The sequence below is a fragment of the Pisolithus orientalis genome (genome assembly GCF_024613125.1).
Source record: "Pisolithus orientalis strain OTSU chromosome Unknown F5J12scaffold_23, whole genome shotgun sequence".
Classification (NCBI taxonomy): domain Eukaryota; kingdom Fungi; phylum Basidiomycota; class Agaricomycetes; order Boletales; family Pisolithaceae; genus Pisolithus; species Pisolithus orientalis.
The window spans coordinates 556,776-580,635 of NW_026260804.1; the positions used below are offsets into that span (position 1 = coordinate 556,776).

At 50.2% G+C, this 23,860-nt stretch overlaps 9 protein-coding genes across 9 annotated transcripts; 6 read left to right on the forward strand and 3 right to left on the reverse strand.

The window, feature by feature from the left end:
* Positions 1 to 60: 60 nt before the first annotated feature.
* Positions 61 to 1,940, forward strand: F5J12DRAFT_784184 (uncharacterized protein; the record flags this gene model as incomplete). The annotated part of the gene is made up of 12 exons (XM_051742984.1): positions 61 to 139; positions 197 to 249; positions 313 to 440; positions 493 to 598; positions 646 to 647; positions 780 to 910; positions 969 to 979; positions 1,047 to 1,177; positions 1,367 to 1,459; positions 1,530 to 1,667; positions 1,725 to 1,752; positions 1,809 to 1,940. The coding sequence occupies 12 exons, from the start codon at positions 61 to 63 to the stop codon at positions 1,938 to 1,940; spliced, it is 1,032 nt and encodes a 343-aa protein (XP_051598370.1).
* Positions 1,941 to 2,803: 863 nt separating this feature from the next.
* F5J12DRAFT_843851 (cytochrome P450) lies at positions 2,804 to 5,460 on the reverse strand. Its single transcript, XM_051746233.1, has 13 exons — positions 5,415 to 5,460; positions 5,179 to 5,353; positions 5,005 to 5,125; positions 4,801 to 4,954; positions 4,660 to 4,746; positions 4,491 to 4,605; positions 4,268 to 4,437; positions 4,036 to 4,216; positions 3,945 to 3,981; positions 3,784 to 3,896; positions 3,647 to 3,713; positions 3,432 to 3,557; positions 2,804 to 3,358 (listed from the first exon to the last, which is right to left on the reverse strand). The coding sequence occupies exons 2-13, from the start codon at positions 5,245 to 5,247 to the stop codon at positions 2,982 to 2,984; spliced, it is 1,617 nt and encodes a 538-aa protein (XP_051598371.1). The 5' UTR covers positions 5,248 to 5,353; positions 5,415 to 5,460; the 3' UTR covers positions 2,804 to 2,981.
* F5J12DRAFT_928399 (uncharacterized protein) lies at positions 5,450 to 6,428 on the forward strand (the record flags this gene model as incomplete). The annotated part of the gene is made up of 7 exons (XM_051749441.1): positions 5,450 to 5,525; positions 5,607 to 5,659; positions 5,713 to 5,836; positions 5,948 to 5,976; positions 6,028 to 6,077; positions 6,195 to 6,326; positions 6,417 to 6,428. Coding segments are annotated over 7 exons (474 nt in total), but the record flags the coding sequence as incomplete, so codon positions are not given.
* A 33-nt stretch (positions 6,429 to 6,461) lies between these two features.
* Positions 6,462 to 7,618, forward strand: F5J12DRAFT_843876 (uncharacterized protein). The gene is made up of 6 exons (XM_051746234.1): positions 6,462 to 6,667; positions 6,717 to 6,876; positions 6,935 to 6,942; positions 7,007 to 7,073; positions 7,130 to 7,157; positions 7,214 to 7,618. The coding sequence occupies exons 2-6, from the start codon at positions 6,758 to 6,760 to the stop codon at positions 7,343 to 7,345; spliced, it is 354 nt and encodes a 117-aa protein (XP_051598373.1). The 5' UTR covers positions 6,462 to 6,667; positions 6,717 to 6,757; the 3' UTR covers positions 7,346 to 7,618.
* Positions 7,619 to 8,136: 518 nt separating this feature from the next.
* On the reverse strand, positions 8,137 to 12,115 carry F5J12DRAFT_843880 (uncharacterized protein). The gene is made up of 13 exons (XM_051746235.1): positions 11,792 to 12,115; positions 11,626 to 11,736; positions 11,445 to 11,579; positions 11,298 to 11,398; positions 11,071 to 11,244; positions 10,811 to 11,017; positions 10,546 to 10,744; positions 9,878 to 10,486; positions 9,246 to 9,826; positions 9,058 to 9,195; positions 8,849 to 9,000; positions 8,577 to 8,787; positions 8,137 to 8,510 (listed from the first exon to the last, which is right to left on the reverse strand). Exons 1-13 carry the CDS (start codon positions 12,036 to 12,038, stop codon positions 8,190 to 8,192), a joined length of 3,186 nt encoding a protein of 1,061 aa, XP_051598374.1. The 5' UTR covers positions 12,039 to 12,115; the 3' UTR covers positions 8,137 to 8,189.
* On the forward strand, positions 12,116 to 15,073 carry F5J12DRAFT_843882 (uncharacterized protein). Its single transcript, XM_051746236.1, has 12 exons — positions 12,116 to 12,166; positions 12,226 to 12,256; positions 12,316 to 12,342; positions 12,394 to 12,524; positions 12,588 to 12,618; positions 12,677 to 13,243; positions 13,299 to 13,679; positions 13,737 to 13,943; positions 13,991 to 14,038; positions 14,097 to 14,507; positions 14,561 to 14,699; positions 14,748 to 15,073. The coding sequence occupies exons 1-12, from the start codon at positions 12,144 to 12,146 to the stop codon at positions 14,993 to 14,995; spliced, it is 2,244 nt and encodes a 747-aa protein (XP_051598375.1). The 5' UTR covers positions 12,116 to 12,143; the 3' UTR covers positions 14,996 to 15,073.
* Positions 15,074 to 15,956: 883 nt separating this feature from the next.
* On the forward strand, positions 15,957 to 18,831 carry F5J12DRAFT_843884 (heat shock protein 70 family). Its single transcript, XM_051746237.1, has 5 exons — positions 15,957 to 16,119; positions 16,180 to 16,244; positions 16,313 to 16,508; positions 16,568 to 17,968; positions 18,020 to 18,831. The coding sequence occupies exons 1-5, from the start codon at positions 16,078 to 16,080 to the stop codon at positions 18,692 to 18,694; spliced, it is 2,379 nt and encodes a 792-aa protein (XP_051598376.1). The 5' UTR covers positions 15,957 to 16,077; the 3' UTR covers positions 18,695 to 18,831.
* Positions 18,832 to 21,289, reverse strand: F5J12DRAFT_843887 (uncharacterized protein). Its single transcript, XM_051746238.1, has 11 exons — positions 21,096 to 21,289; positions 20,925 to 21,042; positions 20,600 to 20,868; positions 20,209 to 20,552; positions 19,916 to 20,132; positions 19,743 to 19,884; positions 19,638 to 19,688; positions 19,538 to 19,586; positions 19,261 to 19,480; positions 19,118 to 19,197; positions 18,832 to 19,063 (listed from the first exon to the last, which is right to left on the reverse strand). The coding sequence occupies exons 1-11, from the start codon at positions 21,269 to 21,271 to the stop codon at positions 18,954 to 18,956; spliced, it is 1,776 nt and encodes a 591-aa protein (XP_051598377.1). The 5' UTR covers positions 21,272 to 21,289; the 3' UTR covers positions 18,832 to 18,953.
* A 143-nt stretch (positions 21,290 to 21,432) lies between these two features.
* Positions 21,433 to 23,738, forward strand: F5J12DRAFT_843891 (RING-5 domain-containing protein). Its single transcript, XM_051746239.1, has 9 exons — positions 21,433 to 21,578; positions 21,647 to 21,822; positions 21,890 to 22,103; positions 22,164 to 22,749; positions 22,812 to 22,861; positions 22,917 to 23,035; positions 23,089 to 23,330; positions 23,382 to 23,481; positions 23,534 to 23,738. Exons 1-9 carry the CDS (start codon positions 21,488 to 21,490, stop codon positions 23,633 to 23,635), a joined length of 1,680 nt encoding a protein of 559 aa, XP_051598378.1. The 5' UTR covers positions 21,433 to 21,487; the 3' UTR covers positions 23,636 to 23,738.
* The last annotated feature ends 122 nt before the right edge of the window (positions 23,739 to 23,860 follow it).

Here is a 23,860-nt window from a genome sequence, read left to right on the forward strand (position 1 = left end):
GTGTCCTAAATTCCATCGATTCATCCCGTGGTCAGCTGCATCTTCATCTGCAGGTCCATCATGTCCACCTCAGTAGAAGACGAACTTCAAACCTTGTACGACAACCTCCAACAGATTCGTCTCGTCAACTACGTTACATGTAAATGAAATCCACCGCTACTCATTTGATCCCACACTTACCCTGAACCCGTGACAGTATCTTGTACGGCATTCCTCGTCTACGACATCCTAACCAACCTCGACAGAGAGGTCTGCTGCACTGTGTTCCATTCATCGACACCGCTTGCGTCCTGACGCAGCATTATCTTGCAGATTCCCTTTATCTGGAGATATTACCGTAACACTGAAGAGGAGCACCTGTCTTGGCGTGGCAGAGCTCGTCGCATGCTTGTTCAAACACTTTTTATTTTTGGCCGTTACTATGCTCCTCTTTACCTTGTGTAAGTTTCATTTCTATCCTAGCTGTAGTTCCTGTCACAGCAACTTGTACAGGGGATTTTTTACTGGTACAGTGTCCATCGTCTTTCTTGCACTGTATCTCACTATCTCACTATTCAATGGAATGCTAGTGAACAACTGCCAGGGCCTCTCAGTACCTGTATGCGAATCAGCTCATATTTCTTCGTTGACTGACACTATCTTTAGTTGTATGTACTCACATGAACCAGTTTCGCAGATACTAACCATTTCACACGGCAAGCTGCAAAGTTTACTACTACTTTCTCACTTTGTGAGTTCCCATGCACAACTTTGCACTCATTGGCTTACTTTGTTACTAGTGGAGGAGAAGTATTGTACTCGGCGCTCGTCAACATTATCCTGGTGATCCGTCTTAATGCTATGTATCAAATCTTTCATGGCACGACGGGATTACGAAAACACCAAGTTTTTCTTGCCTCTGTAGTCATCAGTGAGTTATTATCTGTCCTACACATGCCTACTTTGATCCTTCACCATCTTTAAACCAGTTCAAATTTTGGTCCGTTAATCTTGCAGCAAAAAACTTTATGTGTGGTCCTCTTGAGGTAATCTGCAAACGTTTTTAGATCGAATTCATCGTATGCGCTATACTGGCCACATGGATGGAGAAAAGGGTGGTTGAGCCTCCAGCCGGAATTCCCTGGCAAGGTTGCATGCTTAGCGAAGATGCAAACCCTGCGTTGTCACTCCCGGCCTGGTAGGAATTCCTCACCATTATGCCACTATAGACAGCTGACAAAGCAAAAGTATCATGGCAATTCTTGTCGCCAGTTGGTCCTCCTATTCAAAATTTATCAGGGATCTCATGTTTTACTGTAGCGATTTTCCTTGGACTCATGCTCCACCTGCTCCGCTCGAGTATGAGAATGAGGCTTAAACATTTCAGGGATTTCACGATCTCCAATATTAAGGAAGAAATCCGGAACGTTCAGCCAATAACGCTAACTTTGGTCAGAGATAGCGTGCTTTTCTATTTCCCGTAAGTGTAGCTCTCTACATTACCTTGGTTCATAGGAGAGAGTGACGGTGATTGTGACCTTGACTCGCAGTATGTTTGGTAAGCCTACGAATGTGCTGTGTGCTTCAAATAGAGAACTAACCGCATACCTCCTGAACCTAGGAATATTGGTTTCCACCGTTCCGCTCATCGCTCTCTATCGCACGACTATTGTCACCGTCACTGCTCCGTATGTCTCTAGTTCTTTTGTCTAGATCGTATAGTTGACTTTGCCACGTTGCTACAGGATAATTATAGCCATCTACTCTTTCTGTGTAAGTTCCATCCTGAGTACACCCGCTTTATGAATCAATTATTGGATGATGACCAGGCCTCGCGACTGATAATTCACACCCGAGAAAGTTTCACCCGACCATCCCACGACGCGCCGAGTCGAGAGATAGAGCCGATCAACTTTGCGTCCCGCTCGCTGATGGCGTCGCATGCGAGCACGCACGCATGACAGACGGTTCGATCTTCAGAGTTCAGGCCGGGTTGGGCGCCGTCAAGCACATCTGTGTTTGTTTGTGCTAGGTGCTACTGCAGTGCATAAGCTACGTTAATGTTATGTGTCACATCCCGATACCAGCTGTCGCTATAGATCATCTTTTGTCGTAACATGCGACGATCTGTTGATGAGACATTTCGTAGGCACCGAACTTGAAATTGCAAATACACTTCATCATTACTTTACATCTGGGTGTTGATCGAGTCCGCTGCAGTTCGAGGGCATCTCACACGCATACCGGGGACGTCAACGCAAAAGTGAGTATACGTCACTTTAATCTTCTCGAATTGCTACTAGCTTGAGATGGCCGCAGTTGATCGGGCCATCATGATTCACAGCGTGTCGGGTGTAGCCATGAAGGGGATCTACGACCCAAGCGGGAAAAATCCACAGTTAGGATCGATAAGTAATTTTTTTCCGTCCCACGACCATTGACCGTTGGATCGTGGTCGTCTATGAATGTCAGCAGCGACTCGATCAACAATTCGCCAAGAGCGTGATCGAAGAGCTTCAATCTGTGGCTTGAGGCAAGTCGTCACCGACCATTGGCTTCTGCACTGTGTCATGTCTATGCAAGGTCAACTCGGTCCGTATCAATTCCAGCACTCCTTTACTGTGGGGTCAACAGTTATGTACGAGAGCATAAACTGGCGCTTTACCAGACAGTCGCGAGAGGAATCATTGCGGTCCTGAAGGAATCGAACTATTTTCCGATACTCCAAGTCATACAGAGCCGACAGTGCTCCCAAAGTGGAAGCCAACAAGTGTAATTCTTTGGCGCCACAATTTGCGTAGTCACGGCCTCTAACATAGCACTGAAGACGTGAACCATTCTCCCAAGTATATAAGAATATTGGACACCAACTTTCTGACCTTCCGCCATATACGGAGCGTAAAGCAAGCGGTTTTCCAACCCGCGAACTGTACAAAATATTATACACCGATACGGTAATCAGCAGGTAACACACCAAATACAACAATGGTCTCTATCAAGTACTAGTGTCTTGCGCTCACACATAATCTCACTTTTCCCAACGCGAATGTTGTCCCTCTGAGCATCGCATCAGACATGAGTCGCTCCTGCAACCTTTCTCTTTTCTCTTTCTCGCTCATCTTGGTCCCGGTGGCTTGAGTTCGTGAACCCTTGAGAGCCTCACGCTCGACATTCACCAGGTCTTCTGGTACAACATCCACCTTCCAATCCCTCAGAAAAAGTGCAATGAAGCACACCATTTCCGTCATCGCAAATTTCCTGCCAAGACATGCCCGCGGACCAGTGCCAAAGATGGTCATAGGCATGTCACTGTCTACTTCATCCAAGAAACGAGAAGGATTGTAAACGTCTGGTGCCGGGAAGTCGATTGGGTTGTGAACTGTATCGGTGTAACCCGTCAGCAAACCCAACCGGCTAGACTGACAGGATGAATTTATTGTTTTATTACGCACGGATGGAGAATTGATCAATGACTACCATCGCGTCCTTTGGGATAACAATCGTCTCGGGCCTTGGACGTCTGATTGTAATGTGAATTTCCGTTGTCGTCGTCGCTCGGCCGAGGTACACCGTTGCCGCTACCAAACATGTGAGCGAGATGACAGCACATTTACGAATAGGCGCGTGAACAAACGAGGATGGCTAGGTGTAAGGAGTCGAGACGTACGAATCAACCTATTGGATTCCATTACACATGCTGTCACATATTTCAGCCCTTTGCAAACGTTTGTCGTCTAGGGGACCGATATATATCATGTCAGACTGAGCACATTCGCTGCGGTAAAATTGGAGGGAACGGCGCACAAGTAGTGTTCCCTTAGGAAACTCGCGGACGATCTCCTCGTGAGCTTTCTCCTGCTCGTCTTGCCAAAGCGCAAGCATCATCAGCGTCGTGATAAGTGAACTCATCGTCGTCTCTGAAAATAGGCATGAGGGCTCGCAAAGTGCATTCGAGAACGCCTTACCATGCCCGGCGAAAAGCAACGTGAGCATGTTGGGTGCCTGTGGCAGTCCTCCAAAAACCTATCCAGAGTGATGAGTACCCTAGCAACTCACAACTTCGGAAATATCGAGAGCATGTTTCCCAACTTCATCAGCAGCAAGTACAAGCCGGGTAAAGACGTCCCTGGTTCTGTCACCGTCTTCGTTGAAACCGGCTAGATCAGACCGACGAGCCTGAGCAAACTTGCGCATGAGTATGACGACCGTGTTCCAAGCATTGTCAATCTCCTGTAAGCTGGCATGGCATGATTTCAACATATGGCAATGTAAATTTGATTTAACTGACGCTCTGATAGGCAGGGCATAAAGCCAATTTGGGATGGAAATACGGGGGATGAATGTCTCTGACGCAGTAGCAAGAGCCTTCTCAAAAATAGCATCGTCTGAGTCATCTTCGTTGGTTTTCCAAGAGATGGGTATACCAAAACCGCAACGTGATAAAATGACGAAGGTAAACTGTAAATATTTCACTTTCAAATCGCTCAATATACTAAACAGAAAGGGCATACTCTTATAATGAGAGGATCGATGTGGACGATGACATCGCGAGTGGCACTGCTCCATCCTTGCGATGTGACTAAGTCGTTGTATACAGCAACCGTTTCCTCTGCCACACGAGAGAACCTGTATAAACGTGATAGTGGAGTTACTGTAAGGAGAAAGAGACGAAACACTTACATCGTCTGGTTGAAGGCGGGAACAACGGCTCGCCTGTGGCGTTTCCAGTCCTCGCCATGTTGGGAAGCTACACTGTGGCCCCATAAACTGCATTACATCACATTAAGAGGGGTTTACCTGAGGAGGGAAGGGAAGACTAACCGAGCGGTTGTGAAGGAGTCGGGTTTAGCGATCTGGTTCTTGATTTCGTTTCCAAGGAACTGCCTGACTACTTCGACAGACCTAAGGTAGTAGAACGGTGTGCCAGACAATATAGGCACAGAGGAGAGTACCTCGTAATTGGGTCTAAACTGCTCTGAAGAGGGAATCAGCTGCACGAAAATGAAGGAGGAATCACGGGCCTGCCTGTCTTGCGAAAAACCCAGGTCCAAAGAAAGCCATAGTTGAACCAGCATGTTGGGATGAAGTTTCCTGGAGGGACAGTTGGATCGAACAACGGTCTTATACCAGGAAGGTAGGAGGTTTTCTGCACGGTGTCAGTGAGGTGAATGTGAAGGGGGGTTGCCAGGCACAACTGACATGAAGCCCGTGCAAAAATCGATACAAGCGGTAAGTGAGGTAGAGTGCGATGACAGTAACAAAAATCATGGTCGTGCTCCGCTGGCTGGCGGTGCAGGTTGGCAGTGTTTGAAAGCAGGAGTGGGTGTGACTGCACGCCAACTGCGCGCCGGCAGACTGATATGATCCCGGGACTCTAATATATTAAACGACGATGCCCGTTGGCCCAGCGTACATCAGTTTCAGAATCGACCTACTGTCCTTTGGTTGGCGACCGCACCTCTAATACACGATGTCTGCAACAGCAGAAGAGGAACTTCAAGTTTTGCACGACAACCTCCGTCAGATTCGTCTCGTCAACTACATATGTTACCCGTGAACGAAACCCTAAGTTCTGACTTATTTGATCCCGCACTGACCTCAAACTTCGCGTGTCACCGATGATATAGTATCTTGTGCGGCGTTCCTCGTCTATGACATCCTAACCAATCTCGGTAGAGAGGTTTGTTATGTCTGGCCTCTATCCTCGCGTCCTGACGTAGCATTTTCTTGCAGGTTCCCCTTGTCTGGAGATATTACTGCGACACTACGAGTATATCTCTTGGCGCAGCAGAGTTCGTCGCGTCCTACTTCAAACACATTTTCTTTTTGGCCGTTACTATGCTCTTTTTTACCTTACGTAAGTCTCAGGAAGTTCCTATCTTGGCTGCTGTCCCAACTCGCGCAGGGGATTTTTTTGCCGGTAGGGTGTCTTTCATTCACTGTATCCTACTATTCAATGGAATGCCAGTGAACAACCACCGGGGTCTTTCTGTACCTGTACGCGAATCAGCGAGTTCATATGTCTTTGTTGACTGACGTCATTATTAGTTGTATGCATTCACACGAACCAATTTTGAAGTTACTAACCATTTCACGCGGTAAGTTGCAAGGTCTACTACTACTACTACTACTACTACTACTACTACTACTACTACTTGATTTTGTGAGTTCCATCGATTCACAACTTCGCAGCCGTTGGCTTACTGTGTTGCTAGCGGAGGGAGAATATTGTATACGACCCTCGTCAACGTCATCCGGGTGATCCGTCTCAATGCCATGTATCAAGCTATGTTCTATGGCACGAACGGATTACGAGAACACCAACTCGTTCTCGCATCTGGTCATCAGTGAGATATGAATTGTCCTACTCACATTCTTCTTGATCCCCCTGCCCCCTTTATACCAGTTGAATATTTGGTCCGTCAATTTTGCTGCAGAATTCTTCACAAGTGAGCCTCACAGAATGACCTGCAACATTTTAGGTCGAGTGTATCGCATATGTTACAGGTGGCCCCATGGATGGAGAGAAGGGTGGTCGAGCCTCCAGCCGGAATTCCTTGGCCAGGTTGTATGCTTAGGCGGACCTCCTAACTCTGCGCGGATACTCCCAGCCTGGTGGGAATTCTCACAATTATTCCACTATATGAAACTGACAAACCAAAAGGATCATAGCAATCCTGGTTTGCCAGTTAGTCCTCTTATTCGAAAGTTATCCGGGATCTCATGTTTCACTGTAGCGATTTTCCTTGGACTCACGCTTTACTTGCTTTACTCGAGTATGAAATTGAGGTTTAATCGTTTCGGGGATTTTACGGTCTCCAATATCAAGGAAGAAATTCGGAGCATACAACTGATGACACTAACGTTGGTCAGAGAAAGCGTGCTCTTCTATTTTCCGTAAGTACATTCCCTTGATGCATAGGAAAATGCGCGTGATTGTGATCTTGACTCGCAGCGTGTTTGGTAAGCCCACCAAGGCCCCGTGTGCCTCAAACAGAAAACTAACTGCGTACCTCCCTGAACTCAGGCATATTCATTGCATCCGTTCCGGTCGTCGTTGTCTACCGCACAGCTCTGGCCAATGTCACTGCTTCGTATGTCTCCAGTTTTTTCTCTTAATTGTATGTTTGACTTGACCCCACTGTTACAGGATAATTTTAGCCCTATATTCTTTCTGCGTAAGTTCCATCGTGAGTATTCCCATTTCGTGAATCAATTATCGAACGACTACCAGGCCTCACGACTGATAATTCACATCCGGGAAAGTTTCGTCCGACCATCCCACGGCGAGCCGAGTCGAGAGATTGAGCCAGTCAATTTTGCAATCCGCTCCTCGATGGCATCGCATGCGGGGACGCACGCTTGACAGACGGTCCGACCTTCGGAGTTCAATGTTGGACATCGTCAAGTACATTTGTGTCTGTTGGTGCTAGGTGTTACTGCAATGCAGGAGCTATAGAGAAACGCTCAAAACCGACAGAGGCTTGTGCTTCGAATACCCTCCTTGCCGTTATGCAATCCCCATACCAGTTGTTATAGTGGATCATTTTTAGCCGTAGCATCAGACGCTGTATCTGTGACGGGTGTCTAAGGGATAAAGATCAAGCACATGCGTGTCTCAGGTATTCAGACCGGGTCGATTCTGGTTTGGAACCTGCCGTTAAGCTATGGTGCACAGCGCAAGGTCAAAGTCCTCGTATTTCAGTATTTCAGATCTGACATTGATCAATCGATTACCCTGGGGTTTGTGCCAGATATCCTATAAGTAGGCGCAACTAGACGAAACCTACTGAGCTGGTTTGCGGTAATATGTAGGCCGGAATCCGGAACTACGGCAAGCGCAGCCAGTTGAAGATCAGACGCAGATTTCTCGTGGTATACATAAACAACGAAGTGTCTATAACAAAAAAAAACTCAACTATGAAACATATACACTACACGGCGGGTTTGTTAAATGCAAAGTAGCGGCGAATAACGAAATGGACATAAGAGGTAGCCCAGAAGGATCATGTCATTTCATCATCCGTGTCGGAGATATACTCTTTACTTTTACTGTAAGGCGAACTAGTTGAGTGATTTAAAATAGTGATCAGAATATACTCACTATTGCTTTTTGCGTGGTCCACTACCTGCTTCTTGTTCGTCGTCGTCCCTGACGACCCTCTTTTTGGCACCCCGCTATAGATAAGTTAGCGCCCCCGTCTTGGCCGTCAGTGATAACACAGTACCTTTTTGGCGGGTTTATTGTCAATGTCCTCGTCGCTGAACAGCTGTTCATTCTCATCTCCTTGGTCGTTGACTTTCTTTAGTTTCCCCTTCCGCTTCTTCTTGAGTTCCCCCCCGTTGATAGCTTCGTCGCCACTCTCTGTCTCCGTCTTTAGCTTTTTCGACGCCCGCTTTGCTTTGCGCTCGCGCTCCTCCTCGCTCTCCACTTGTATTTCTCGAGTCCATTCCAGTACCTGTTCACGAGCAATGCGTCGCTCTTCAGCAAGTTTCTCTGCTTGCTGTCGCAATTCTTCCAGTTTGGCGCGCTAGGTAACGAAACAGAATCATGAGAGGTTGGACATGAATAATACAAGGGAGAAATGGTTACGTACCTCAGCCGCCTCTAGACGCATTTTCTCATCTTGTCGCCGTTGTCTCGCAGCGTCCAGTCGTGCTTGAGCCTCAGCCTCGAACGCCCGCTGGGAAGCAAGGTGTTCGTCGCCACGTCTCAACATAATCTCACCATACTTGCGTCTCTGATTCGCTACTTCTTTGTTGTATGGTACAGAGGATGAGGGGTCAGCGGCGAGGGAGCCAAACACCCTTTGATTATTGGAATAAGATTAATTCAGCATACGTATCTCGTGAAGGCAAACTGGCATACCGCTGTGCATGGATTGCTTGTGCAATCGCTAGTTCGAGGTCTTGTAGCGTGCGCTTGGAAGGGGGTAGCTCAAACAAAAGTTCTGTGGCCTTCTGTTGGATCATCGCAATGTTGTAAATTGTCGCTTTGTCGCTGGGTTGAAGGTGAAGCGCCTATCATGCCCGTTGAGCTGTTTACAAGTATATATGTAGAAAGGAAATCACACTAACCATCTGTGCATACTTTAGCGCGGTGTTCATAGCGGGAAACGACTGCTCCTTGCTACCTTTGGAATACCACGACCGGCAAAGGTATAACAACACTGAAGTATTGTGACCGTCGTAGTACCTTGAGGAAGCGGTCTCATACTGGGATTATCATGAATGAGCTGAGAATGCGTCTTCAGACCTCTACTCACGCTCTCAATTGCACGGTCGAACTCATCTCGCGCGTAATAGCAATGCCCGATATTGACGTAGACACACCCATCATTCAGAGATTCCCGAACCTTGGCAAACACATCTAACGCATCACGGGCGTTTTTCATCCGTAGTTGAATTTCCTCGGCTATGGATGCCACGGAGGCACCACTGAGAGCACCCAAGGCATCCTCTGCAGTGGCAATTGCGAGGCCTTGTGCAGCCACGGCACAAAGTGGGTCAAGCTGCAAGGCCTTCTGGTATGTTTCCACAGCACGCTGAAAGCCACGCTTGCGCTCTTCTACTGCCTTGGGGTTTGGATCTCTACTTTCGCGGCTCTGGTGGTACATGATCAGAGCGGCGGCACAGAGTGAGTAAGCGTCGGATCGCTCGTAATCCTTGAGTGTGGCATAGACGAAATCCTTGGCAACCTTCAGCTGATTGTTCTGAATGAGGAAGGAGGTATAGTAGGCGCGGAGGTTGAGATTACTAGTATGCGTCGTAAGGGCATGCTTCAATATTTCATGTGCTTCATTGACTTGATTCAAATTGGCTAGCATAAAAGCCTGTCGAACTCTAGCTGTGAAACGATCAATTTTGCCACCCATGCTATAGGGATTTGGCAACCAACCATCTACATATTCAGGATGACGGGCAAGTAGCTTGTCATAAGCCTCCTTTGCCATAACCAGACCCTCCTTATCTTCGTACACCCTGGCCAGGTTATACAGTAATGATGTTGACATTGCCTCTCCGGAGTCGCCACCAATATTAGCGGCCTTCGTTAGTGCTACTTCATACATTGATTGCGCCGCATCGAGATGAGATTCCATGTGTTGTAGAGCGCCGAGGTTATTTAGGAGCCGGGGATCAATTTGCCCATTTGCTTCACTGATCCGCAAAGCTTCACGGAGTGCACGAGCAGTTCGCTCTGGTTGTTCTTCCTGCCACAACCGTGCTACTTCGATGTGCATCTCCAGGTCATCTATGGTCGCAGCCGCTGCACGAGTGGGTGCGTTGGCATTCCCATTAGGACGTGGATCTTCGTGCTCGAGCATTTTAGTTGCGCGATCGAAAAGCTCACGAGCACGAAGCCTTTCTTGTGCAGCATCGCTACTCGACACCCCTGGCCTGGGGTGTGCACGCAGGGACGCCAGCATCACTGTTGCTTCGACAGATCTCTGGGGGCCAGGGGGCTGTATCAGCGTATCGAGAGTGTGTATCGCAGCGGGTATCTCGTCTGCCAGGTACATAAATCCTACATTCTCCCACTGTTAAGGGGGTTCAGAGGAAGCTTACCATTGTGCATCTGTATCTGAGCCATGCCGATCGCCCCAAGAATATGCTTGGGTTGACCTTCGGTAGCAGTTGTGTAGTATTTTGTTGCCTCTGCCAGCGAACCTTCTGCATGCAATACCCGAGCGGCGCGCAGATTACCCTCCGTAAATAACGTCAGAGTGTCTGCAAACTGAACGGTTCGCTCTGCCAGCTTCAACGCCTACACGCAAGAGTACAAGGTGGAGCGTTATTAGCCTGTTGGATAGGGGAAAAGTAACAATCGCACCCGCTTGAGATTGCTCTTCCGCAAGAACAGCTCACACAAAGCATTCGCGGCCGCGGCACTTTTCTGGTTCGCCTTGAAGGCTGCCTCGATATATTTGGTACCAATGAGAAACGACTGTGCGCGTTCTTCCTCACTGAGATTACCAGTTTTGCTGGCATTTATAGACTCCAGCCCTAGTAAGAGTTGTGCAGACCACTCCGACGGATTCTGATAGTTTTCACTAAGCGATGTGATAAAGATACAACGGATTGGACACATACCACCTCCAAACTACGCTGCCAAGCTGCCTTTGCCTTTGCCTTATGATCCATTGCCCAAAGACAGAGACCGATGCCTATTCGAGGATCAGGTAAACAAGAAGGGTTGAGCTGAAGTACTTGTTGAAGAAGCTTCAGGGCTTGCGGGTAATTTCTTCTAGCGTACAAAATACGGGCCTGTGATGGAGTGTCGGTCAGACATCATCAAGCTTGGATACACTGGGACACACCTTGCCCAGTAACGCGACAATGTTGGTTGGCTTTTCTGCGAGGACTCCTTCGAATGAGCGCAACGCATCGTCCATGGAACGGGTAGCCAGTTGATGAATCCCTGGATACGATTAGAAAACACTGAGCCGGAACGCAATGAGACCAACCTCTTGTTAAGAATGCAAGGGTTCCGCCTACTCCCTCCCCACCCTCCGCTGCAGCACGTTCGCCGGCATTGAGATACTGTGCTGCTTCGCGGTAGTAATCCTCTTTGGTACGTGCCCCGTCGAGTCTATCTTCCCCTAGGCGAAACTCAGCACGAGCTCACAAGCAGGATAATGTACACACTGGCATCTGCAAGGACAATTTTTGGAGCCCTTCGTGCGTGCGCGAGTTGTATGTTCGCGAGAAGTGCATAAACGGGGGGTGATGAAGCAACCGCTCCATTGGCAGTAAGAGCTAGATGGGGGCACGGATGTCAATATGGGCCAAGCGGTGTAGTTGGTATACATACACTCTACTGCGGCATGGGCAATAGTCTCTGCAGCCTCGAGATAATCCCTGCGCCAGTACTCGCTGGCTAGGCGCGTCCAAACGGAAACCTTGCACTGTCCCTCCTTCAGAAGGTCGAGGACGTCTTCCGGGTTTGGGTCGAGGTCACATAGATCGATTGTAATTACTTCTTGCCCGCCGAGTTCGATGTCGATGGACCGTCCAGAGCCAGTATTCGCTGTGCTGTCCATGTCCATGTCCATGTCCATGTCGAGTCTGTCAATTAACGGGCGGAAGTGACGAGCCAAACAAATTCCGAGTGCCGACTCTGACGCCACGCTGAGACCCCAAAGACTCCTCCACCGACCACAACCATGCAGGACGGCAGGGCACCACGGTAAAGCCTATCCAAAACATTGAAATGCACACATGACTCTGACCGCTCGTGTCTTTCAGTATTCGCAACCGCGCGCCAGCGCCAGTGCAGGTTCGTCGAACTCATCTGTCTCAGCTAGGCAGTCCAGAGACTCACATACGTCCATCAAGATCACTGCTGAACAACTCCTCAGAGAGGTATGTCCGGTCGTCTTCTAGCCTGAATAAATACTGACAACCTCTGTTCAGGCTCAAGAACGCCAGGAGTCAACTTTTCGTGCACCAAAGCAACGAGTCGAGGACTTCGAGGAGCTTCACGAGTACCGCGGACGGAAGCGCAAGGAGTTCGAGGACAGGATACGACGGAACAGAGGGAGCATGTACGTGGTTTCCATCTCTCACTCGGCGTATGTTCTGCTGCTTAACCTAATAACTTTTCGTAGCAAAGAATGGACTCAATATGCCAACTGGGAGGTCTGCGTGCTTTATTTCTCCGTCCATCTTGAGGTGTTCATTGTTTGTTTTTTTCCAGGCAAGTCAGGGCGAATTCGATCGATCGCGTTCCGTCTTCGAACGCGCTCTCGACGTCGACCCGCGTTCTGTGCCACTATGGTTAAGTTACACGGAAGTGGAACTCAAAAATCGTAACGTTCAACACGCGCGTAATCTTTTCGACCGTGCTGTCACTCTCCTGCCCCGCGTAGACCAGCTCTGGTATAAATATGTCTACCTCGAAGAACTTCTTCAAAACATGCCCGGCGCCCGCCAGGTCTTCGAGCGTTGGATGCAGTGGGAACCAGACGACAAGGCATGGCAAGCCTACATCAAGATGGAGGAGCGGTATAACGAGCTGGATAGGGCCAGCGTCATCTACGAGCGCTGGATAGCAGTACGGCCTGAACCCAGAGTCTGGGTCAAATGGGCCAAATTCGAAGAAGAACGAGGCAAATATGACAAGGCGCGAGAGGTGTTCCAGACTGCTCTGCAGTTCTTTGGCGACGAGGAAGAGCAAATTGAGAAGGCACAAGCAGTTTTCAACGCATTCGCTAAGATGGAGACCCGCCTAAAAGAATACGAACGTGCTCGCGTAATTTACAAGGTGTGTATATCTTTTTGCATTGATGTCTTTTCGCTGGCCTTACATCGGTGATAAGTTTGCTCTTGATCGCCTTCCCCGTTCAAAATCAGCCAATCTTTATGCTTCATATACCAAATTCGAAAAGCAACATGGTGTTCAATCCGTACTCGAATCGACTGTGCTTGGAAAGCGAAGGATACAGTACGAGGATGAAGTGTCACACGATGGACGCAACTACGACACCTGGTTTGATTATGCACGACTGGAAGAAGGCGCATTGAGAACACTCAGAGAAGAAGGTGGAACGAAAGAAGAGGAGAAAGCCTCGACGGAACGTGTACGTGATGTCTACGAACGTGCAGTAGCGCATGTGCCGCCAGGTCATGAAAAGCGGCATTGGCGGCGGTACATCTTCCTGTGGCTGGATTACGCTCTCTTTGAGGAAATCGAGACAAAGGCAAGTGAGCGATTCGTCCGTTCTCTCTGCATGACATTTACTCTCATTTTCTTTCAGGACTACGAGCGCGCACGACAAATTTATCGTACTGCCCTCAACCTCGTCCCTCACAAGCAATTCACCTTTGCGAAATTGTGGATTATGGCAGCCCGATTTGAAATCCGTCGACTCGACCTTCCTGCTGCCCGCAAGATTTTGGGGGCTGGAATGGGTATGTGTCCGAAGGAAGCCCTATTCAAGGGCTACATTCAACTTGAGATGGATGTATGTACATTCAGCCCACTATCCGGCTTCTCCTAACCTCTACGCAGTTGCGCGAGTTCGACCGTGTTCGAACACTGTACGAAAAGTACATCGAGGTATGTAGCAGTTTGATATTCACACCAGTCGTTCCCTTGATAAGCTATGGTTTGCCAGTACGATCCGACGAATTCGGCTGCTTGGATCAAGTACGCCGAGCTAGAGACGGCCCTTGAAGACTTCGCGCGTGCCGAGGCCATGTTCGAACTTGCGGTATCCCAGTCAGCACTTGCGATGCCCGAACTGCTTTGGAAAGCGTATATCGACTTTGAAGTGGAAGAGCAAGGCGATCGGGAGAAAGCACGTTCGCTATATGAGCGTCTGGTTGCCCTCAGTGGTCACCACAAAGTGTGGATTTCGTACGCCGAGTTTGAAGGTTCACCTATCCCATTGCCGCGTGCTGAGCGTGAGGAAGACGAAGAAGACGAAGAAACGGAGAGGAAAATGGTTCCCGGGAACCCAGAGCTGGCACGGCAAGTCTTTGACCGAGGTTATAAAGACCTCAAAAGCAAGGGACTTAAAGCAGAGGTATGCGAGTACCCCGGGGTTCCAAACGACATACTGATAACCTGCATGTGCAGCGAGTGACGTTGCTGGAGGCTTGGAAAACGTATGAACAAGCCAACGGCACCGAGGCAGACGTGGCGAAGGTGCAGGGTATGATGCCTATTGTTGGGAGGAAACAACACGTCGACAAGGAGACCGGCCAAGTGGTCGAAGGTGAACATGGTGCCGCTTCCCGGAGCTGGATATTGATTGTTATTGCAGATTGGGAACTTGTCTTCGCGGACGACGAGCGGGAAGCAAATCCGACGTCTTACAAATTCTTACAAATGGCTCATGCCTGGAAGGCCGCCCAGGCGAAGAAGACTGGTGGGTCGGGGATGCTGTCGGGCTTTACTCCGTCAACATCCAAGACCACCGGTGCAACTGATTTGGGAGCGGCTGGTGGGGATGTGGACATGCAAGAACGGCGTCAAGATGATGCCAGCAGCGTTGCAAGCTCAGAGGAATGATTCGCTTGAAATTTATGTAGTACTGTGTACTCCTCACTTCGCTTTGCAACATTACTTCTGCGCGGTGTATTGCTACCAGCAGCTGGCATATGGAGATGCGCCTGAGATAATGACGCTCAAAGATCGATCACGGAACTGTCCTTTCTCCTAATGCACGCGACTCCAGCTCTGGAATCGGATGAAAGACAGGTGAATCCTCCAGGCGACGAACGCCACTGGCATCTGCCCCTGGTCGTTGCATGGGAAGACCTTTGTGCTGCAAGAACAATGCACCGAGCTGATGGATGTCGCTCCTCACTAGACCGTCTCTTTTGTCCTTGTAAGTGTACCCAGGATTGTTGAGAGGAGCGACAGAATAAAATCTGGCCCCCCTGAATGAGTTACTCGGGATCGAATTTCCTGCCTCATTCTCAAAACGTTCTGAACTTGCTCATGATGCGCCCGAGGGCCTTGCAAGCAGATTGGAGTGCATGGGCCTTAACCTAGAGGATTGCGACGTGCTCCCACAGTGGAATTCTGTCTAGGTTGGAAGCTTCGCAAGTTCGCTCGAAGGGGCTTATCTCGGAAATGCACTTGCAAGGGCTGGGGACACGACGGTACAGGATTCTACGGGTGCTGTAGTACGGAACTATTAGGGGTCATTTTACTGGGCGACCCCCGCCTCGAGTGATCCCTGTATCATGGGACTCCTTTGAGATACTGAAGACACAGCTGACTAGATATGAATTGCAGTGAACTGCTGCAATGGTTGAACAGGTGCATCCAGACCCTGACGACTGGGATTCAGACTGCCCGCCGCTGGCTCTGATGCCGTACCTACGACCATCACTTACGACTACAGCATGTTGGAATAGATTGATGATGAGAGTGATGTATTATTACTGTACCCGATCAATAGTAGTAGAACTCCGTAGAAGGCCCAAGAACGCACTCGAACCCAAAAACGGCAACCCTACCAAATGACAGGACCACTCCTCGAAATATATTTTAGCCAACCCAAACCAAAAAACGCGACCCACCGTCTCTTATCTCGTCTACGACCACAAACCTAGTCTGTCTGACACGTCCTTAACGATCTCAGAATGTCAGTCGTTGGTATCGATTTTGGCACGCTCCACAGCAAGGCATGTCCCTCCCATACCTCTCGCGTAGATGACATCGCTCACCACACCCTTTACCTCCAGATCGGCGTTGCAAGAAACAGAGGAATCGATATCATCGTTAACGAGGTCTCTAACCGTGCTACTCCGTACGTGCTCATACCCCGTTGATTGGATCTGTCCAATTGGGCTCGTCTTTCTCATCTTCTGTCTGTAGATCTCTAGTCGCCTTCGGGCCAAAACAACGTGCGATTGGCGAGCCAGCCAAAACGCAGGAAATATCCAATTTCAAAAACACAGTCGGGTGCTTGAAGCGTCTGATTGGCCGGACAGTCAATGATCCAGAGCTTAATGACGAGCGAAAGTTCCTTCACGCTACTCTCGTCGATGTGAATGGCACCGTCGGTGCGGAGGTATGTTTCTATCCGTCAGAAAATCCCCGATCAAGTACTCACCCAAACAACCGCCGTAGGTGGATTATCTCGGAGAGAGACAAAGGTTTTCTGCCACTCAGCTAGTCTCGATGTACTTGGGAAAGTTGCGAGACATCACCTCAGGGGAACTCAAAGTCCCTGTGTCCGATTTTGTCATCGCTGTTCCAGGATGGTATACAGACATCCAGCGGCGAGCGATCCAAGACGCCGCCGCCATTGCCGGCATGAACGTCCTCCGTGTCATCAACGACACCACAGCTGTCGCACTGGGATATGGTATCACGAAATCTGACCTTCCCGATCCCGAAAACCCACGCCATGTTATGTTTGTCGACGTCGGACACTCATCCATGTCTGTCTCCATCGTTGCTTTCGCAAAAGGCCAGCTAGCCGTCAAGGGTACCGGCTATGATCGTCACCTCGGAGGTCGCGACATCGACTATGCACTTCTGCAACATTTTTCTGCAGAGTTCAAGCAGAAATATAAAATTGACGTTTTGTCCAGCCCCAAGGGTACCTTCCGCCTGGCTGTCTCATGCGAGCGTCTGAAGAAGATACTGTCTGCTAACATGGAGGCCCCTTTGAACGTCGAATCCATCATGAACGACATTGATGCCTCGTCGAGACTCACGCGCGACGAATATGAAGGACTTATAGCCCATCTCCTTGAACGAATCCCAGCCCCTATCAAAGAGGCCCTCGCCGAGTCGGGACTTTCTGTCGATCAGTTAGACTCGGTCGAACTCGTCGGTGGTACGACTCGTATCCCTGCTGTGCGCGCTCAGATTCAGGCTGCGCTCAATGGAAAAGCCCTATCGACGACTGTCAATCAGGATGAGGCATGTGCTCGAGGTGCAACATTCGCCTGTGCATTCTTCTCGCCCACTTTCCGTGTGCGAGAGTTCAACGTCAAAGACATCAACCATTACCCCATCAAGGTGACCTGGGACCGGGCACCTGGTGACCCCGACGAGGATACCGAACTCGTTGTTTTCCCCCGTGGTAATACTGTACCTTCCACCAAGGTCCTTACCTTTTACCGCAAGGAAGCCTTTGAGCTCCGCGCAGAGTATGCAGAACCGGAGAAGTTACCAGGCGCCATCAACTCCTGGATTGCACGCTTTTCCGCGAAGTCTGTCCCTCCTGACCCATCGGGTGATCTCAACTGCGTGAAGATAAAGACGCGGCTGAATATCCATGGCACCATGGGCTTCGAGATGGCATATGTTGAGGTGGTCGAAGAGCGCGAGGAGCCGGCCGCGATGGAAGTGGATGGTGAAGCCGTTGAAAGCGCGCCCTCGAAGAAGAAGCGTACGGTCAAGAAGGTTAACGTGCCCTTCGTTACTGGCACCACCTCCCTTGACCCTACCATCATCGACAAGTGCAAGGAGCTTGAAGCGCAAATGCACACCTCCGACAAGCTTGTCCAAGATACTGAGGTTGGTTCACATGTTCGCTTCATAGAAACACGAACTTATACAAGCTGACAGGACCGCAAAAACGCGCTTGAGGAATACGTGTACGATATGCGCGGTAAGCTAGAGGACCGCTATGGGTTGTACGTAAAGGCAGAGGAAAAGGAGAAGCTTATGGCAATGCTTCAGGAGGCTGAGGATTGGCTGTACAGCGAGGAGGGCGAGGACGCTACAAAATCTGCCTATGTTGCCAAACTCGATGGCCTCAAAGTTGTTGGCGATCTCATCGTCAATCGCTACCGCGAAGCCGAAAAGCGTCCCAAAGACATCGCCCAACTACGCCAGACGATCAACGAGTACTTTGCGCAGGCGACGTCCACAGAAGAGAAGTACGCACACATCGACGAGAAGGACAAGCAGGGCGTTGTTGAGAAGTGCGCTACTGTTCAGAAGTGGCTCGATGACCAAATTGCAAGACAGGCAGAGCGTCCCAAGAACGACGACCCCGTGCTGAAAACGGCTGATATTCTGAAGAAGAGGGAGGAGCTCATCTACTTTGCTGTACCCATTCTTACGAAGCCGAAGCCGAAGCCCGTGAAGGTGGACCCAACACCGGCCGGAACGCCCACTGGTCGCCAGACTCCTCAGACCGGAACTCAGACGCCTGACCCTGGCACTCAACCACAGGGCGAAGCACCACCAAAGGCGGACGAGGAAGCTCGTGGACCACCCGAGATGGATGTTGATTAGCTAGGCTGTTTTGCTCCCAAATTTGCATCGAGTCACAGTAATCTGCAGCAAGTGTTGTTGGATAGAATGTGTAGACATATTTACTTAGTACCGCAGTGTCATATGATAGTGCAACTCGAGCTTTTGCTGCGGAAATCAGTGACAAGCGCCAGTGAAGAGCCACGATTGGTTCATCCGCAGGTTGCCATTATCAACGAAGTAACGAAGTGAACTAAGATGGAGCTTCAACGCTCGGTTCTCTTTTTTCTCTGCCGAATCCTCATACTTGCCCAGATGCTGCTGCTAGGGTGTGTACGGGTGCAGCAGCAGAAACGTTGGGTGCATTCTCGATAGGCTTCATTGCAGGGAAAAGCAAAACTTCCTTGATATCTACAGAGGAGGTCGGTACGAGTCACACGAACGCCGTAAACTGGATTGACTTACTCGGTGAGTCAGTAAGAAACATCACGAGGCGGTCGATACCCATTCCCCATCCACCGGTGGGTGGGAGACCGTGCTCGAGCCTATACAGAGAAAAAACTACATCAGCACGAACGGTATGCGAAAAATAAGGAGCGAATACTCACGCATTGACGAATGTTTCATCGATGGGCTGAGCCTCATCATCGCCTTGTTCCTTCTGCCTGAACTGCTCCTCAAAGCGAAGGCGTTGTTCGAAGGGGTCGTTCAGTTCCGTGTAGGCATTGCAGAATTCTTTACCGCACATGAACCCTTCGAAGCGCTCGCAGAGACCAGGGCGCGAGCGATGCCACTTGGCAAGTGGAGACATGACTTGAGGATGGCCCACTGTGCGAGGGCTCAGATGACATCACACGTGACAGTGTTAAGATGAGAGGGACGCACCGATAAATGCTGGGGAAATGCAAAGCGGTTCGATGAATTCACCGACAAGCTAGGGAAGGTGAGAACGTCTTCAAGGGGGAGCGCCAGCTCGCGTGCACACCTTATCAAGCAACCTTGCATTGGTGCGGGGCTCTCCACACTCGACGTTGTGCTGGAGATTATGTCAGATCAGATATTCCCTGTCTTGTCTCCATGCTTTCCGCACCTTTTGGCAAAGGTCCCGAAGGAATTTGTTGGTTTCTTCCGTGTGTAAAGTATCGGCAGGTGGGAACTTGACACCAGTTTTTTCCTCCAACGTCGTAATCATATCATACCTCGGCCAAGGTGCCTCAAAGTCCATGACGGTACTCCTTGCCGTCTTTGCCCTCGGGATGGAACTTGACAATGGTGCTCCCGTTGTTGAGAAACTTCACCATGCCTTCGACCATGTTCTCGGTGATTTCCATCAGGTCGTACATGTCTGCGTACGCCATATAGAATTCGCAGATCGTGAACTCGGGATTATGGGTGAGATCGATACCCTCGTTTCGAAACACACGGCCGATCTCGAACACGCGATCAAACCCACCGACGGTGAGCTCCTTCAAGTAGAGCTCTGGTGCGACGCGCAGGTAGAGGTCCAGGTTGAGATCGTTAGTGATGAGTGATGAAAGGCTTTGCAGTTGCTCCACCCGCGATCATGCTCATCATGGGTGTCTCGACTTCCAGAAATCCAAGACTGTTGAGATAATTACGGATATAGCTGATTACCTTGGCGCGAGTGATGAAGATGCGGCGGGTATCCTCTGATACGATCAAGTCAAGGTAACGCTTGCGGTAGCGTGTTTCTTGGTCCTTGAGCCCGAAATGGCCGGATGGAAGTTGATGGAGATTCGGTGCGAGGAGGACCATTCGGAAGGGCGAGATGGAAAGTTCGCCTTTCTGGCTGCGGGAGGGATTACCGACGACGCCGACAACGTCTCCTCGGCGGAAGATGTTGTGTGTTTCCACGAATTCTTCTGGGTTGTCTGCATCCCTGAGAGGGGGCGTCAGCACGCATAATGGGATGGGTGGATTGCGCACTTGGCGTTGGCAAGAATTTGGACGCGTGCGCCCTCGCCGTGTAAATCGTAAAACCTAAGCTTTGGGCCGCTGTTGCGGACAGTACGAATACGTCCGGCAAGTGCAACGGTAACATCAAGCTTCTCGCCGGGGCCGATGCGACCCTCGGCGCCGTATTCTTCAATGAAGGCGGTGATGGACTTGGTAACATCGAATTTGTGGGGATAAGGATTCGGCGACTGCGTCTCCTTGAGTTTTAAAATGGCCCGCGAGCGCAGCTCAAAATATTGCTACAAGTATGACAGAATCCAGCGTGTCGGCCACGACGAGGGGTAGTATGACTCACGTTCGGGTTAAGGTCGTCCTCGTTCTGCGACGGATTGGAAGGGGGCTGCGGGGATGCGGCGGCCTTCTCGACCTTCTTTGCCTCCTTATCGCGTTGCTTCTCGCGACGCTTGAGCTCGCTGCAGGCACACCCATCAGTTGATGAGTCACTGGCACAGTGTGCGATACACACGTTTTGGATATCATTTCCCCGGTGACGGGGTCCTTGTGAAGCTTGACAGCGTTCGTTTCTTCAGACATTTTCTTTGTGTTAATTCCCGCTATGCGATGGGGTCTAAGGGTCCGAGTGCAGAGAGCGGGTATCTGGCGTCGAAGGTGTTGACCGATGCCATATCGCAGGGCGAGCATCCACCCAATCGATCGTCGCCTTCCTATTCGAGTATGCAGAAAAAAACTGACTGACTCGCTATGGGGTCACGTGCACAGAAAAGAGGCATGGGAACAACGTGCCATATACGGTTCCTCACGTAAGCATGCCTAAATCGATCCCAGGTGCCCTGACAGAGTACCACCAAGTAGTACATACCACCGCAATACACCAACAATACCACGGCGACGACGAACATGTCATCAGACAACGACTACGACTACTCAGACGACGACGGTGAGTACTACTATGACGACGAGGACATGATGAGCGTCGAGGAGGACGAAGGTGCGCATTCACTCCACCGCGAGAGCCGCCGGGCAAGCCTGAGCACACGGCTGACTATCGCCGAACAGACTCGGCGTCGTCAGACGATGGTATGGACATGGATGATTTCGGGGACGATTTCAAAGTCCCCCAGCGCACCGTCCGTAAGACGTACGAGATCGAGTACGAGTCGCTCCCGCAGTCTGCTGTCGAGAGACTCGTGGCGAGCGACATCGATCACATAAGTGGAATATTCGGCGTCGAGGTATGTCATTTCTGTCTTTCCGAATCCTGTAATCAATTCGCCCCGGCACTTCGGCTCCCTTTTGCAGGCGAGTGCAGCGTCGTTACTGCTGCGGTACATGAATTGGAATAAAGAGCGGTTGATAGAAAAATACATGGATAACGCTTCGGCGGTCACTGTCGCTGCAGGCATCTCTCCCCCCTCTAGAGCTTCGCCCTCCGCACTTGGCCCTGACCGCTCGCAGGGCTCTTCTTCGGGCACTCGCACGAGCGGATTCCGCCGGTCCGCACGCCAGACACCAGGTGTGCCTCGTTTTCATACCCTTCTCCCGAACGATTGACGCTTAGGCCGCTCGTGGGAAGCTCTACCGAAGGCAAAACCTCAACCCTTTGTTTGTCCAATCTGCTTCGACGATACCCAGGCATCATTTGCAGCACTTGCATGTGATCACACGTTTTGTTCCGGGTGCTGGACTGCCTACATCACGGGTAAGATTCGTGAGGAGGGTGAACACGCGATCAGATGTATGGCAGAGGGCTGTGCTCTTGTGGCACCGGACCCCTTCGTCCGAACTGCACTTACCGATGACCCAGAGACCTGGGAGAGATTTAATGGGCTGCTCGTGCGACATTTCGTAGCATCCAACCCGAATCTCAAGTACTGTCCATACCCATCGTGCACGTACACGGTATCGTGTCCTACTGCGGCCTCCAAAAGTGCCCTGACGACGATCGTGCCCATCGTGACATGTGGCCCAGATGTGAACCCCCCGCACAGATTTTGTTTTGGCTGTCCAATCGAGAGCGACCACCGGCCTGTGATTTGCTCGATTGCGAAGATGTGGTTGAAAAAATGTCGAGATGATAGCGAGACCGCTAATTGGATCAAGAGCAATACCAAGGAATGTAGTAACTGTCAAAGTACGATCGAGAAGAATGGAGGTTGCAAGTGCGTCTCGCGCAGTCTTGCTTGGCGTGTGTTTTGGGGCTCACAGGGACCGTCTTCTGCAGCCATATGACGTGTAAAAAGTGCAAGCACGAGTTCTGCTGGGTGTGCATGGGTATGAATATCCTTCGTCACAGGTGACACAGTATTGACGGAAAGAATGCGGCTAGGTCCATGGTCAGAGCACGGCACGGCATGGTACTCGTGCAACCGTTATGACGAAAAGGGTGGAGTGGATGCTCGAGACGCTCAGTCGAAAAGCCGAGCTTCATTAGAGCGCTACCTTCACGTGGGTTGCGAAGCCGACATCAACGTTGATGACACAGACTGATATTTTTGTAGTATTACAATCGGTGGGCCAACCACGAACAGTCTGCTAAATTGTCGGTTGAGCTGTACGCGAAGACGGAGAAGAAGATGGAGGAGATGCAGGTTACGTCCAACTTGACTTGGATTGAGGTGCAGTTTATGAAGAAGGCGGTGGATGAGGTGTTCAAGTGCCGTATGACGCTTAAGTGGACGTATGCGATGGCTTACTATCTTGAGAAGGGGAATGAGAAGGAGTTGTTTGAAGATAACCAGCGGTGAGTTTCCAGGACATAACTCGGTGAATGCATTTTGACGTGGGATTGCAGGGACCTGGAGCGTGCGGTAGAGGATCTGTCAGAGTTGCTAGAGTCGCAGATTGAGCCTGAGATCATTCCGACCCTTCGACAGAAGGTGACAGACAAGACGGTGAGTTGCAACGTGATGTAGAATGCCACAGGGACTGACAAGGACTGATCAGGTGTACGTGTCGAAGCGAAACGAGATCATGTTAGAAGACACTGCCAAGGGATTCTTGGAAGGCAGATGGCAATGGAATGTTCCTGTGGAGGGGTTCGACTAGACGCTGTCTTGGCGTAGTAGTCGGGACATGTGACATTTGTATACCGCCGTGTAATGACGCCTCTTACATAATGCTAATGCAGACTGTACTAATAATCCACTGGCAAGTACTGGCTTGAAGCCATTATCACTGCCCGACCAAGCTGAAGAAGATACGATGAGCCCTCGAGCGAGAGATCTCAGAGGGTGTGTTCGACGCGAGCGGCACCCGAGCGGGTAAAGCGGG